Raw genomic sequence first — 15,268 nt, forward strand, 5'->3', positions numbered from 1 at the left:
TGACAAGTCCTCCGGTCCGGACGCTGCGCTTGCCGGGAGGCAGGGGCGGCCTCGCCACTGCCCGCCTTTTCCTGGGTCTCCTGCCTCCGGGACCACACCCTCCGAGGGGCTGGGGTAGTACTGGAATGTGGGTCCTCAGAAGTCTGGGAGTTCCGCTGCTGGCCAGGGCCGACACCAGTAAGTGGCGAGGTCAGAGACGTTCTTTCGGATAAAAGCTTTTTTTTTTTCCTTTGGTTATGAAAGCAATACAAGCTATTCGAATTAAAACCGAAAAAAAAAAAAAAATCCACCCCGGGGATAACTTAATCTCTTTCCTACCAAGATATACAACGTTAGACAAAAATGGCTTCATATTGTTTTGTAGTGTGCTTACATTTTATTATGTGTTTTCCCGTGCCACTGAAATACTGTTCCAAAACAATTGTAGGGGCTGCATGATATTTCAAAATAGAGAATGACCGTAATTAATTTCCCCAACCCTCATTGTTCAGTATTTTATACACCCAGGTCTTCAGATGCCAAATTCATCACAATTAATATGGGCTCCCTTCCTCTCTTACTGTTCCGCTGTGGTACAAGTCAGACGCCAGAATAATCTTCCTCTGATGCCATTTTCAACCGGCAAGTAAGAATCTTTAGTGGTGGCTTTGCCTTGGGTGTCAAATCTCTCAAGAATTACTTTGGACTCCCCTCTTTCTTTACACTCTCTCCCTCCTCCCCCCAATATTTAATCAGGCCCCTTATCCTGTTTTCTTTTTTCTTTCCAGCAAGCCTTTAAGTCGGTCTTTCTCCCACTTGATTAGATCCCTATCCAGTTTATTGTAGTTCTTAACTATAAAAATCTCTTTTCTGGGAAGGGGAGAAAGTGAAAGGGAAAGGCGAGCCTGGGTGGCTCAGTCTTAAGCTCTGCCTTTGGCTCAGGGTCCTGGAATCAAGACCCACATCAGGCTCCCCACTCTGTGCGGAAGCCCACTTTTCCCCTTCCCCTCTCCCCCTGCTTGTGTTCCCTCTCTTGCAATGTCTCTCTGACAAATAAATAAATAAAATCTTTTAAAAAGAGTAAAAAGGAAAAAAAATAATAATTATTAGTTGTTTATTATATGCCAGGCCCATCATCTTATTTAATCTTTTCAATAACTGAGGTAAGTAATACTATTGGCATTTAAATGAGGAAATGGAAGCTCAAACAAGTTAAGGACCATGTCCAAGTGATAAAGCCAGGATTCATACCAGGTCTACCTGCCACCCAAAGGTCATGTTCTTGTACCAGGCCAGTGTTCCTCAACTGCTTTTTCATTATCACCTCCCCGTGCCCCCCACCCAGGAGAACATTCTGAATTACTTAATTAAATGTAAATTCTAATGAGAGAAATTAAAGGCTAAGGAATAAGATTTGGTCAAGTAGAGTTGAGCTTTGAAGGCCACATACCACTGTATTATCTAAGATTTTATTTTTTTTACCCCTTAATCATTTTTCCCCTCCATGGGGTATCACTCTGGTGAGAATGTGTGTAACAAGCCAGGGCTGGAGGTCTCAATCTACCAATCTGAGGCTCATATCTGACCTATGAGATAAATATTAAAAAAAAGACCCCTAACTATGCAAGTGGAACTCTAGTACTCACTCCATAGCCTGTATTGGAAGGTTTATTCAGCAGCTTTTCTTGGAATGTCTGAAACACATCTCCCAATTTCACAAGTTTCACCCTGAACTCTTTATCCTTTCCCCCTCCGGCGGAAACACCCAACTCCTCTATTTTCCCATTGTGTTTGTTAAAGTACAAGCCTAGAAGTCTTCCTTGGTTTTGCTCTTTGCCTAACATCCCTATATCTAATCCTTCAGCAGGTCTTCTTGCCTCTGGTTTCAAAATATATCTGAATCCAACCACTTCTCACCACTATCAGCCTGGTCCAAGCTGCTACCCTCTCCTGGATGACTGCCCTAGCTTCCTAACCCAACCCCCTGTTTCCTCTGTGGCCACTTGAAAAATGATTCTCTGCACAGCAGCCAGAGCGATCCTTATACAGTGTAATTCAGGTCGTGCCATCGCCCTGCTGTTAAGCCTCCAATGGCTTCCCCCTGCACTTAGAATAACACCCAAGAAGTCTTTGTCATGGCCTTTCGGGCTCAGTAGGAGCTGGCCCTGCCATCCTCTCCCACCTCATCTCTAACTCTCTCCCATGATCACTCTTCCAGCCACACTGCTGTCTTACCACATTTTGAACCTATCAACCTCAAGATCTTTGCACTTGCCATTTGTTCTACCTGGAATGCTCTTCCCCAAAGTGTTCCCATGGCTAACTCCTGCATTTTATTCAGGTCTTTGCTCAAACATCAACTCCTTTCAATTTGTAAGCACCCTTTCCAACAGAGCCCCTCACCTCTCCATCATTCTTTAGTCTGCCTTGTTTTTCTTCATAGTGACTAAAACTGTATGTTTGTTAGTCCTTCCTCTACCATGAACATAAGCTGTGTGGCAGCAGGGATTTTTGTCCCGTTCACTGCCTTATCCAATCACCAGCACTTAGAATAGTGTTTCACGCATAGGAGAGAACTGCGGTATAACCACATAAGTTTTTAGCTGAAAAGAGCCTTGTGACTTTCTTTCCTTCTAGCAACGGCTTTGAGGGCTTCCTTTCCATTGTCTGTCCCTTAGCAGCCATCTCAAACATTCCCATGCTGAAGTTACCATACTAGACCTTCCTCTGAGCTTCCAAGGCCTCATCCTCTAGCCTCCCATAGGCATCTCAGCTTCTACAGGTCCGAACTGAATTCATCATTTTCCTCCATAGTTCTGTATCTCCTCTGCGATCTTCAGTTTCCCAGGTTTGCCCTGTGAATTCTCTGCCTTAGAGAACACTGCCTCTCCGTTTCTCTCCTCCCACAGCTACCCTTGACCATGTCACCAATCTGTCCATTCCTCTCCCAACCTCAGCTCCACCATCCTAGTTCAAACCCAGTAGAACAGTGTCTGCTTACATCACAGGGTAATCTTTCTAAAATGGATCCTGATCCCATCATGCTCTGCTTAAAAACTTTACAGTTTCCTATCACCCTTAGGATAAATCAAGTATGTGGATATAGATAAGAAGGCCCTGCCAGACTCAGGCTATGGATCTTCAGCCACAAGCTTTTCCATTCCCCACCTCTGTCATTCAAATTCTATGTGGCCACAAAGAACCACTGTAGTCCGTCTCACCTCTATAACTCTGCATCTATTTTGTTTTGTTTTGAATACTCTTCTCCTCCACTCTCTCCCCCATCTTCATTCTTTCAGAAAAGAACTAAGCCTGCACATCACTCCCTCCAAGAAACCCTTCCAGACAAATACTCACAATTCTGGGAACCAGAGCACCTAATACTTTCTTCACCAAAGCACCCATCCCACTCTTTTGTAACTGCCTTTAAGGAAGTAAGCATAGAGACAGAAGTTGTCATTCAAATCGGTAGGCCTAGCATCTTTCATGGCACATTAAAAAAAATTTTTTTTTAAGTAAGTGAACCTTAACTGGGGATGTTAGTAGTTGAATGTAGTATCAACAAGTGTGCCCTTTTAGTTATTTTTTCTCTTTCTATATTGTTTCTCTCCTCACTCTTCATTTTCCCCATGTAAAGACTCCCATCTGGATCATGTCTTCTCAAGTCTGTTCCCATGGTGTCACACAGTAGATGCCCCTGGATAAGTACCTGAGCCATACCTGATCCCAATGCTCAGGGCATCAGACAGTCTGATATGCCAGCTGAACACTCTCCTTTTTTTCTTTCAAGAGCATAGAGACACTCGGACATGAGATAGGGAATAATAAAGATGAATGAATTCTTTTCAGGGATAGCTCAATGAATGTGGTATTAAAAGAGAAAACAAGGGGTGCTTGGGTGGCTCCTTGGTTAAGGACTGGACTCTTAATTTTGGCTCAGGTCATGATCTCAGGGTCAAGACTGAGCCATGTGTCAGGATCCAAACTGGGTGTGGAGCCTTAAGATTGTCTCTCTCTCTCTCTCTCTTTTTTTTTTTTTTTAAAGATTTTATTTATTTATTTGACAGAGAGAGATCACAAGTAGACAGAAAGTCAAGCAGAGAGAGAGGGGGAAGCAAGCTCCCTGCTGAGCAGAGAGCCTGATGCGGGACTCGATCCCAGGACACTGAGATCATGACCTGAGCTGAAGGCAGTGGATTAACCCACTGAGCCACCCAGGCGCCCCGAAATAGCCCTATGAGAGAGGTACTATTGTCCTCTTTCTATAGATGAAGAAATAGGGGCAAGGAGGTTAAGTTCTTGTCCAAGGTTCCTGGCAATTGGCAGAGTTGAGATCTATTCCCCAGCAGACTGGTTCCAAGGAGTAGAATAATACAGAGTAGATTAACGGTGTTATATCTTAGAAGGAACGGGGTAGGGAATCCCCCACTTGAGGTTCACTTATTCACTCAAAAACCACAGATGTTACCCCTTTCACATTGCTAAAAGAAAGACAAAAAGAGAAAAAGCAAAAACTGCTATCGTGTTCAGTGTCTGAGGAGGGCATAAGGAGAGAAAGTAGTTCCAGTCTATACTAGTGTGGTATCTATCATCACTCCCTCTTGCCAGAATTACTGGCTCATTTATTTCCTCTTCAGAATGGCTCCAGAAGAGTCCCTAGGGATTCAAATCAACATCTACAAGTTGGGGTTTCTTCAAGTGTGAAGTTTTATTGACTGTTGTGCTGTAAGTTTCAGAGAGTAAAACAAAACAAAACATAAAACCAAAAGAGTAACTCTGGCCATGGCTGAATTTCCATTGTGGACTGGAAGCAGAGCTTTCATGGTTTCTGTTCGATTCAGCTGAGGCCTCTGGCAGAGGGAAGGCAGCTATGTACCATGTGAACGCTTCTTGTGAGAGGCAAGGCTGTGGACGGAACCTGTCACAAATACTTCCATCCCATGGAAAGGTCACTTGAAAGTGAGCCAAAGCCAGCTGCAAGGCATTGAATGATTTTGTCTGCTAAGACGATGACAGACTATAAGGCAAAGGCAAGCCAAGACCAGATCTCATTCTTTGGAGGTTAAGGTATGCCTGATTCCTGGTCACTCACATGCTGTCACCCTAGCTGGACAATGATGTGACTAGTTTTCTTTTTTTTTTAAATGTTTACGCTCATAAAATATATGACTATAGAAAATAAAGCTCAGTGATAACATTACCACCCACAGATAACCAGTTTTGAGATTTTGCTACACTTCCTCCTAGTCTTTTTTTTAAAAGTTCATAGATAAAGTATGATTATATTTTCAAATTTGGACCATACTATACATATAGCTTTACATCTTTGTTTTCCACTTAATATTACATTGTAAACATTCTTTGACATAAAATATTCTTCAGAAAATAATTTTTAGGGGCAGAATAACACATATCCTCTCTACTTATTCAGTTAAATAGTTACTTAACTATTTAACCTATGTAGTTAAGGGTCTCTTTAGCAGACTTAGAGGCTAAACAGGTCCAAATAAGGCTCCATTTCTGCCTTTCCCACATTAGCCGCAGGAAAGACTGCAGGGCACCAACAGGGGTCAGTGCAGAGCCACTCAAAGCCTTGATGTAAGAAAGCCGTTACACAAAAATCCTTTCAAACAAATCCTATCTATTAGATTGGAAAACTATTCACGTGAATAGCCACTTTCCTTTCCAGAGCAGGCTCTCCTGGTCCAGATTTCTCAGATCAGAAATTATCAGATTCTTCCAAATTATATTCAACATTTACAAAACAGTTCTTTTTATAAACCAAGGTCTATCGATGTAAGAGTCTTAGACCTACTCTCACCTGCTTGCTATTAGACCATTTGTGCATAAAATACTTGGCCTGATTATTTTATAGGTTTGCTGTGAAAATCAAATAAATAACATGTAAAAGTATCTTAAAAATTACAAAGCAGCACTTTAAATTGCACTATTTTGAGGATGTGCTCATCAGATATCTAGATGAGTTATCTCCTTTAGAAACTAAAGAATGTGGGATGCCTGGGTGGCTCAGTCTGTTAAGCATCCGACTCTTGATTTCAGCTCAGGTCATGATCTCAGGGTGGTGAGATCAAGCCCTGCGTTGGGCTCTGTGCTGAGTGTGGAGCCTCTAGGGATTCTCTCTCTCTCTCTGCCCCTCTCCCTGCTCTCTCTCTCTCACAAATAAATAAGTCTCTGAAACAAAACAAAACAAAGCAAAAAAAGTAAAGAATGCCAGGTGGTATCGTGTTATGTAACGAGGTATAAGAGCATATGCTTTGGCATTTTTGTGGGTTATTTCATTGGTTTTCCTTTCCTTAGCCTTTGCTCTCCGATTGTTTAAGTCATCATGGAATTAGTAATCTGTTTTTTTTAGAAGCTGAAGTTATTATTTATAACTTGGTTTTTGTTCTTTTCCTCATTTACCTGAAGCTCCTTTGGGAAAATTACTCTGATCTCAGAACTGGCTTAAACAACTTGTAAGTAGGTGAATAACGGGGATCAATAAGCCACTCCAGGCCTGACATGCTTGATGGGCTCCTGCACAGGGACTAGCACTCCTGGTCTCTCAAAACCCAAAACTGACACTTTGGAGCCAAAGGTACACAGGGTCCTCTTTCCCAGCTGGCCAGGCTCTGACTCAGCCCTTCACCCTTCCTTCTGTTTCCGTTTCCTCTGCAGTTCCCAGTGCTCCAGCATTTGGCAGCAGGGATGAAAAGGAGCTAGGGCGGGCATTCTGGTGACCAAGTAGCGCTGCTGAGAGGTCCGCTCTGGCCAATCTCAGAACACATAGGGCCCTGGGTGAAACAGGGCCTGGGAGTCCCTTATCACTGGCACTTGATTTCCCACTGGGTTAGAGCCTTAAGCTCTCTGGCAGAATGAGGGCAAGGAGGCCACAAGAAGAGAACAAGGAGGCATGCACAGCAGCTCACACTGCCCTAGGGCAGTTCCAGCAGACAGCAGTCCTGTGTCTGACCTCTGAGGTCCTAGGTCTTAAGAACAGGATCTAACACAGGGCACCAACTAAACAGCTTATGCTCCTGGTTAAGTACAGTTCCTGGTACACAGGTGTTTGGTAAATACTATATGCATGATTAATGACAGGTTTAGGCCACCAGACCAGCATTAGGGCAAAGTGGTGTGCCATAGAGATTTACATTTCTCTGGTCCAAAAAAAAAAAAAAAGCCTGGGACTGGAGTAGTAGAATTAAACCTACAGACTTCAAAGGAAGTCAGAGGGTCCCAACAGCTGGACAAAAACCCAGGAAAACACGACAGCCACACAACAGGAGTGTAGCAACCCAGATCAGTTATATTATTTAATTAGCAATAATCGCGCCTTGGATAAACCTCATTGGCTACGATACTGCCACTGCGCAAAGCTCAGTTATATTATTTAAGAGAAGATTCTAGTAAAAGGGCCCTCAGGGTACCTGCTGTTCCCCCAAGGACCAACTTCCTAAGATCGGAGTCTGATTACCTGGCTGTCTCCTCCCTACAGCCAGGAGGGCTCTGAGACACCAGCAGAGCTGACAAAGAGGCCCCACGGAGATGCAGTGACTCCTTTGGCCACTCCCGTATCCACGCAGGTCTTGGTTTTATGCCTCCTACCCTGGAAGGCCTCCAGTCTGCTTCAGTCTCAGTCACTGCAGAAGCGTGTGCTCCAGAATGAGCTGCCAGCTGCCTAGAAAGGCCCCCTGGGGCTCACAGAGCTAGTTACTCAATGTTGTCATAGACCTGGATCACGTCCTCATGGTTGCCAAGAGCTTGGATGAGAAGGGCGGCCTGCTCCAGGTCAGGGTCAGCCAGCTGCACCTTTGTATTGGGGATGAATTCTAGAGAACAGGACACCGAACACAAGCCCAGGGAGTCCAGCTTCTTCCTCACTTGATGCAGTGAAGAGGCATCACAAATAAACTAGGGACAAAAGAAAGTCAAGAGGTGAGAGGCCAGGAGATAGCAGAAGAAAGGCAGTCAGAATTTTGCAAAACCTGAATCACTGTGTTTAAGCTCTTACCAGCAGAGCTATAGTTTCCAGAGTTCTGAATGCTTCTTGTAGTCCTTGGTAAAGTAAGCCCTACGTAGTATTCACGTAATAAATGTTTATGCAACATGTGAACTCTTTGTGTCACTTGTACCCCAGGGTGTGAGAAAGAAGAAACAGAAGCATGCCTTGACGCATCTATTAGGACAAATGTCCAGCAAACACCAAGGCTTTATACTCACTTTAAAAATGTTCTTTTCCTCTTCATCTTCAGTTTCCTTGACATCTTCAGCTCCTGCTTCAATTGCCAGCTCCAGGGCACGCTCTAGGTTCACAGCTTTCTTCTCTTTGTCCTCCACTCCAACCACGATCACTCCCTTTTTGTCAAAAGAGTGGCGAGCTCCATCAGCCATCATTCCCCTCAAAGGAAAGGAAACACACTAGACTGAATGCCTGTAGACACTCAGCCCCCCACAGCACTGCATTCTAATAACTCTGTTTCCCACCCAGCCTTCGATGTACAGACATACATACTTCTGAAGGAGAGTATGCAGTGACCACTGGGCAAGGGAAAAATCCAATTTATCCCCATCCCTTTCTTTCTGCCCTGATTGCAGTTTAGTGGATGCAAAGACGTTGCTCATCATTTAAAATTCCAGCCTTAGTGGTACATTTTAAGACTTGGACATTACATGGCTACAGAGGGGGAAAAAATGGGACAAAGGGCCTCTTCTCCACCTGATAGACAAGCCTAGTACAGAATGAATTAAAGGAGAAGAAATGATCCCATTTGGATTCTGTTATGGATGAAATATGCTTAAAACTTCAAATGCCACGAGGAACAACTGTAGTTTCCTTGCAAAGAACTGGAACTTCAAGGCTTCATACCCTTCCACTCTCCCCAGATGTACACCTACCCATTCTTGTTCAGGATACGTCTGATGTCTGAATAGCACTTGGAGCCACTGTTAGATAATGCCTCAATGAGCAGAGAAGAGCCGCCAGGGCCTCGGCCCTCATACAGCAAATAAACATCCTTGGTTTTCTGCAATAAACCACATGAGCATATTTTCCTGTTTCCAAATTACCTCTTGCATCCCAACCCAGAACACAGATACTGACTCCACGGGATGGGCACTCTGGGGTACCGCTTAGGGCCTCAAGTCTTTATTGCTGTCCCCTACCTCTGAGAGGTGGCCCTTTGGGACCCATTTTGAGGTAATTGCAAGTATGGCCCCTTCCTGGGAAGGGAGTCTGTGTCTCTGGTCCCCGAACAATCAGTTAGCCATCTCCTAGTTTCATTTCCTCCCTGTCCCAACTGAATCCCACCTCTAACACACACATCACCCCCCACACTCCCACCAAGACTCATCTTCCTACACCCATCCCGCATGAGACCCACCTGTGAAGTCTCCTACCCCTGGGGTGCTGAGTATCGCTTTAAGAAATAGCACTCTGGGCCCTATAAGAACCTCTGAAAACAGTTTGGCCACAAAATTCAAACAAATCAGTGAAGGTCTAGGGACCAGTCTCACCAGACTTCCCATGCTGCCTCCACTCATCCCTTGCCCACACATCCGACCTCCACCACTCTCGCCCAGCACCCTGCCTTGCTGCCTTTCCGGGAACTCTCAAACAGCGACTTACGCCTTCTTCTTTCACAAAGGAAATAAAAGACCACCAGGTGGGGGGAAATCCTCTTTCCACTGTATCCGCACCACGGCCCACATGGAGGCATGTGTATAATGATTAGAAAACAGGTTCTAGAGTCTACCTGGTTTCAAGTCTGTCATTTTCCATGTGCCTTGGTCACCTAATGTTTCTGTGTTTCAGTTTCCGCTTTTGAGGAAGTTTTGAGGTTGTTCTGATGATTCAGTAAGATAATGCATACAAAGTTCTTCCCAAAGTGCTTGGCCTAGAGTACGCTCTCAATAGTTATTAGCTATTAAGATGATTATCACTTCCTCAAATCCTTCCTACTGTCCCAGAGAAAGAGGTGTCCTCTCACCTGGGATCAAAGACAATTCCCATACCTGAGCTCCACACTCTGTCCCTCCCACAATCACTAATGCCCCATCTCCCTTTCTACTGGCTCCTCTCCTTTAAGGCATAAATATCTGAAAAACACACCCTTCCTCAATCTAACACTCCCCACATTGTACCCCTTCCTTCTACCTCACATCCTCACCCTTTGGCTGAGAAGTCCTAAGCAGTCTGGTTCTGTACACTGTCTATTCATACTATTCCCGACTGTGCTCCCATGTCCTATGCCCAAGGTCAGAGAACCACCAGAAGGCTCTGCCATTGAGGGTATCAATCACAATGCTATTGGTCTCTCTGATAATCTAAGGAGTATGCGGCAGCCTTCTGGACATGGGCCCTGGAGGGGCTGTGAGCAATAACAAGAAGTCAAATTGAGGACATACCCCCATTTTCAGCGATGCCTCAATCGTTGACTTGGGCATATGCTTGCTGCGACACACCTCTAAGATGTTGGCCAGACTGCTGTTGTGCTCAGGGTTGGGGCCTCCTTCTGAGATAGAAAGAAAAGAGTGAGTGAACACATCTCATTACAGCTGGGAGAAAGAAGGGATTTCTGCCACTCTACCCAACCCCACCCAAAAGAGTAACAAGTCACCACCTGGCTCTCAGTTAATTTTGAACATTTATTCAATATTAAATGTTTAAATGGAATATGGAGCAGTATTTTGGAAAGAAGGTTTTTTTTGTTTGTTTTTTAAAGATTTTATTTATTTGATAGAGTGAGAGAGAGCACAAGTAGAGGGAGCAGCAGGCAAAGGGAGAGGGAGAAGCAGGCTCCCCAGTGAGCAGGGAACCCGATGAAGGCTCGATCCCAAGACCCCGGGATCATGACCTGAGCCGAAGACAGCCACTTAACCAGCTGAGCCACACAGGTGCCCTAAATTTTTATTATATTTTTAAATTTATATTTTAGGTAGTTGATGTACAGTGCAATGTTGGTTTCTGGAGTAGAATTCAGTGATTTATCATTTACATACAACACCTAGTGCTCCTCATAACAAGTGCCCTCCTTAATACCCATCATCCATCTGGGCCATTTCCCACCCACCTCCTTCCATCAACTCTCAGTTTTTCATTAAGACTCTCTTGGAGCACCTGGGTAGCTCAGTCAGTTAAGCATCTGCCTTCGGTTCAGATCATGATCCGGAGTCCAGGGACTGAGGCCCATGTCGGGCTCCCCACTCAGTGAGGAATCTGCTTTTCCCTCTGCCCCTCTCCCTGCTCATGCTCCCTTTCTCTCTCTGTCTTTCAAATAAATAAAATCTTTATTTTTTAAAAAATAAAGACTTTATTTATTTGACAGAGATAGAAACAGGAAGAGAGGGAACAAAAGTGAGTGGAGTGGGAGAGGAAGAAGTAGGCTTCCCGCCAAGCAGGGAGCCTGATGAGGTGCTTGATCCCAGGACCCTGCAATCATGACCTGAGTGGAAGTTTAACGACTGAGCCGCCCAGGAGCCCCAAAAGATTTTACTTATTTATTTGGCAGAGAGCGCACAAGTAGAGGGAGCAGCAGGAGGAGGGAGAAGCAGGCTCCCCAGTGAGCAGGGAGCCTGATGCAGGGCTCAATCCCAGGACCCTGGGATCATGATGTGAGCTGAAGGCAGACGCTTAACCTGCTGAGCCACCCAGGCGCCCCGGAAAAGAAGTTCCTAATTAATCCTAAGGATGGATATCTTTCTGCTAGGTTTCAGCAAACACCACTTTGCATCAGACAAAGAGCTGACGGATGAAAGTGGTACCAACGTTTCCTGGACTTATTAATACCCCTTGCTCTGACTCTACTATTTGTGTGTAATTATTGAAACGCTCATATGACAGCATGTAATCATGCTGTCTCTCAGAGTAGGGGCTATACCTCCATTATTCTGTATTACCAGTGCCCATAACAAACACTCAATAGTGTTGATCTCACTTAGTATCAAGAATGTAGAAGGAAGCCAAAAGAAATATCAGGCATGAATTCTAGGGGGAAATTAGTATTTACTGAGTGCCTATTATGTGCCAGAAACGACCATACAGTGGGTACTAACCCTGTTTTACAGAAGGAAACTGAAACTCTGCAAGGTTAAGCCATTTGCTCAATGTCATCAGTTAGTAAGTAACAGAAACCAAGTTTTCTTGACCCCAAGGTCCATGATTTTTACAGGACTTTTATCTCCACGCCTACAGGTATCTGACACTGAACACAACAACAAAAAAAGTTATCTTGCAGTGGCTACACAATTAAGAAAGACACAGTTGCAAACTTACCTTCCAAGAAAATGTGTCTTAGGAAATCCTAATAAAGCAAACTGACAAGGGCAAGTAACAGATTTACTCAACGTCCCTTCCACAGCCTACGTTGTGGTCCACAACCAGAGGGGACTAGAGGGCTGGATTTGTCTCTTCAGGCAAGAAACACATAGACCTTACTCTTAGAGTCTGTTTCCATGAAGTACCCCGCTATGCACTAGAATGAAGTCACTTTTACCATTATCGTCCTAAGAGCAACTCCCTGCCATGCAGGCAGATGCTCAGCATCTGGAAAGGTGAGTGGACACACACAATGCAGGTAGGTGTCCTGAACGTTTATGAAGTGGGCAACGGTGGGAATTAGGAAAAGAAAAGAATATGAAGGACCAAGGTTAGGGGTGGGCCCCTGGTTTAGCTGTGCGCGCACAAAGTGCAGCAGCGGGTGACTTACCTTTAACTGCCAGGCGGATGCTCAAACAGAGCTTGGAGAAGATGCGACTCTTTTCGGCGTCCTTGGGACCCTTGATATGCCGGACTTTGGACCACTTGTTGTGCCCGGCGGGGACCGCCGCCGTGAGGTGCAGCGTCCTGCCCGGGGCGCTGGTACAGCCCGTGGGCTCAGGCTGGGAAGCCGCGAGGGTGGGTGAAAGAGCCGCCCGGACCCCGGGGCCTAGAGCTCCCCGCAAGCACCGGGCAGCGACCCTGCTCAGGCTGACGGCAGCCCAAGCTGCCATTGGCTCCGACCCTGGACCAAGGTCAGCAAGAACAGCCAACGAGCAGCGGCTAAGATCAGCCCGTGGCGTCCGAGGCAGAAACCGGCAGGTCCTGAGCTTGAGGCCGCCTCCACTCGTCTCCGGAGACCCAAGGGCTCAGGCCAGCGCGGCAGAGCCGGGACCCGAAAGACCCAATACAAGCCCCGCGGAAGCCGGGAGCGGGTGCCTTAGATACTGTAGCACACTTCCTTTCTCCGGTCCGTCCCAGAAACGCGCCCCCAACGCCCGAAAAATCCGTTCCGCCGCACGGTATTTGCTCCAGTCTTCGCGCCTCTGCTGAGCCGAGGCCGAGATGGGGGCGACTTTTGGAGTACAACTCAAATTTTTGAGCTTTAACTAATAGTTCGCTTAGGAATTTATTATTGTTGTTGCTTATTATCCAGCCTACTTTGTGATGGGCTCGGCACTCTCCTCCTTCTACTTTGCCATATTAGAAACAGATTGCTCCTGGTACCTTTTGCAGTTCCTGTATTCAGCACAAACCTGGGTCTTTTGGGATCCTTGTTCCACTTCACTTCACCTGGCTAAATTTTGCTCTTCCTTCAAGATTCAGTTCGGACATGATTTTCCACCAAAAGAAAACATGCCCTAATTCTCCAGTTGGGCACAGATGCCCTACTTCGTGCTCACATGACCCTTCATACTCGCCTGTACCTTAGCACTTTTTAATCTAAAAATGTTTGTCTCCACCACAATATTAAATTCTTTGAGAGCAGGACAGGACCCCGTGTTCAGCATAGTTTTTTTTTTTTAATAACAGCTTTATTGAAATAATTCACAGGTCATACATCACCAATTTAAAGTGTATAATGGTTTTTAGGATATGTATTCAGACTTGTGTTACCATCACTATAATCAGTTTTACATTTTAGTCACCCCAAAAAGAAACCCTGGATCCATTAGCAGTCGTTTCCCATTTCCCCTCAATTTTCTCAGTCCGAGGTAGAAAATTTACTTCTTCCTCTATGGGTTTGCCTATTCTGGATGTTTCATAAGAATAGAATCATATAATATGTGGTCCTTTGTGACTGACTTCTTTCACTTAGCATGTTTTCAGGGTTCATTGATGTAGCATGTATCAGTGTTTCATTCCTCTTTTATTGCCAAATAATATTCCATTGTATGAATCTACAACATTTTATTTATCCATTCATCAGTTGATGGACATTTGGGTTGTTTCCACCTTTTGACTACTATAATATTGTCACGAACATTCATGTACAAGTTTTTGTATAGGCATGTTTTTGTTTCTCCTAGGAGTATATACCTAGGAGTATATATATACCTAGGAGTAGAACTGATGAGTTGTTGCAGTGACTCTGTTTAACCTTTTTTTTTTTTTTTAATTCGACAGAGAGGTCACAAGTAGGCAGAGAGAGAGTGGGGGAAGCAGGCTTCCCGCTGAACAAGGAGCCTGATGCGGGGCCCTGGGATCATGACCTGAGCCAAAGACAGAGGCTTAATCCACTGAGCCACCCAGGCGCCCTCTGTTTAACCTTTTGAGGAACTGCCAGGCTGTTTTCCAAAACAGTTGCATTATTTTATGTTCCGACCAGCAATGTATGAGGTTTCCACTGTTCTCCACATCCTTGCCAACACTTATCATCTCTTTTTGACTGTAACTGTTGCCACCCTAGTGAGTATAAAGTGATAACTCACTGTGGTTTTGATTCATATTTCTCTCATGACTAATGATGTCTAAGATGTTTTCATGTGCTTACTAGCTATGCATATATAGTATTTTGTGTCATTTAAAAATACAGTTTAATATGTCCTTTTGAATAGCAAAAGGCAAATTAAGGGAATCACAAATAAGCATGAAGGCCAAAGTAAAGTCTGAGATTGCCCTAGTCCAATCAGCCTAAGTCTACCAGGGCAAACCTGTAGTTCAACCAGGTCAGCTCTGGGCTCAGTTCAACAAGAAAAACTCCACACCCGAGGGATGGTGAGGTGTCTCACCAAACACAGGAAAAGACAATTATTATAGGATTGTGGGCAAAGGTGGAGGTTAGGTGAAATTTCAATGGAATAGAGTTCAATAGTCTCAACAGAATACAGAAGCTGTGTCAGCATCAGCCCTGGACTGCAAAGCAGACCGAGTTCAATTTCTGTGCAAACTACAAAACTCATGGGGAGTGCTGGATTCTGAAGCACCTGCTCTTAAGTTTTATACATGGGTTGGAAATCAAGGCTGCGGCTCTGTCAGAGTGACTTAGATTCTCTGAAAGCAAGACTGTTAAGTTCTCATTCTCACTGATAG

At 44.9% G+C, this 15,268-nt stretch overlaps 1 protein-coding gene and 1 pseudogene across 1 annotated transcript; both read right to left on the reverse strand.

Moving 5' to 3' along the window:
* Positions 1 to 4,667: 4,667 nt before the first annotated feature.
* On the reverse strand, positions 4,668 to 13,730 carry LOC131815545 (translational activator of cytochrome c oxidase 1). The gene is made up of 5 exons (XM_059147278.1): positions 12,687 to 13,730; positions 10,387 to 10,493; positions 8,878 to 9,005; positions 8,203 to 8,380; positions 4,668 to 7,893 (listed from the first exon to the last, which is right to left on the reverse strand). The coding sequence occupies exons 1-5, from the start codon at positions 12,967 to 12,969 to the stop codon at positions 7,693 to 7,695; spliced, it is 897 nt and encodes a 298-aa protein (XP_059003261.1). The 5' UTR covers positions 12,970 to 13,730; the 3' UTR covers positions 4,668 to 7,692.
* LOC131817128 (U4 spliceosomal RNA) lies at positions 7,228 to 7,360 on the reverse strand (annotated as a pseudogene).
* Positions 13,731 to 15,268: the final 1,538 nt, after the last annotated feature.

The sequence above is a fragment of the Mustela lutreola genome, chromosome 15, assembly GCF_030435805.1.
Source record: "Mustela lutreola isolate mMusLut2 chromosome 15, mMusLut2.pri, whole genome shotgun sequence".
NCBI classification, from domain to species: Eukaryota; Metazoa; Chordata; class Mammalia; order Carnivora; family Mustelidae; genus Mustela; species Mustela lutreola.

Bases quoted from the DNA above. Each gene is read 5' to 3' on its own strand.
- LOC131815545 (XM_059147278.1), bottom strand. From the start codon at position 12,969: ATGGCAGCTTGGGCTGCCGTCAGCCTGAGCAGGGTCGCTGCCCGGTGC. The intron at 8,381-8,877 runs GTAGGTGTACAT...CTTTCCTTTGAG, and splicing joins CGTATCCTGAACAAGAATGG to GGGAATGATGGCTGATGGAG. The intron at 7,894-8,202 runs GTGAGTATAAAG...TTTTGTCCCTAG, and splicing joins AGGAAAAGAACATTTTTAAA to TTTATTTGTGATGCCTCTTC.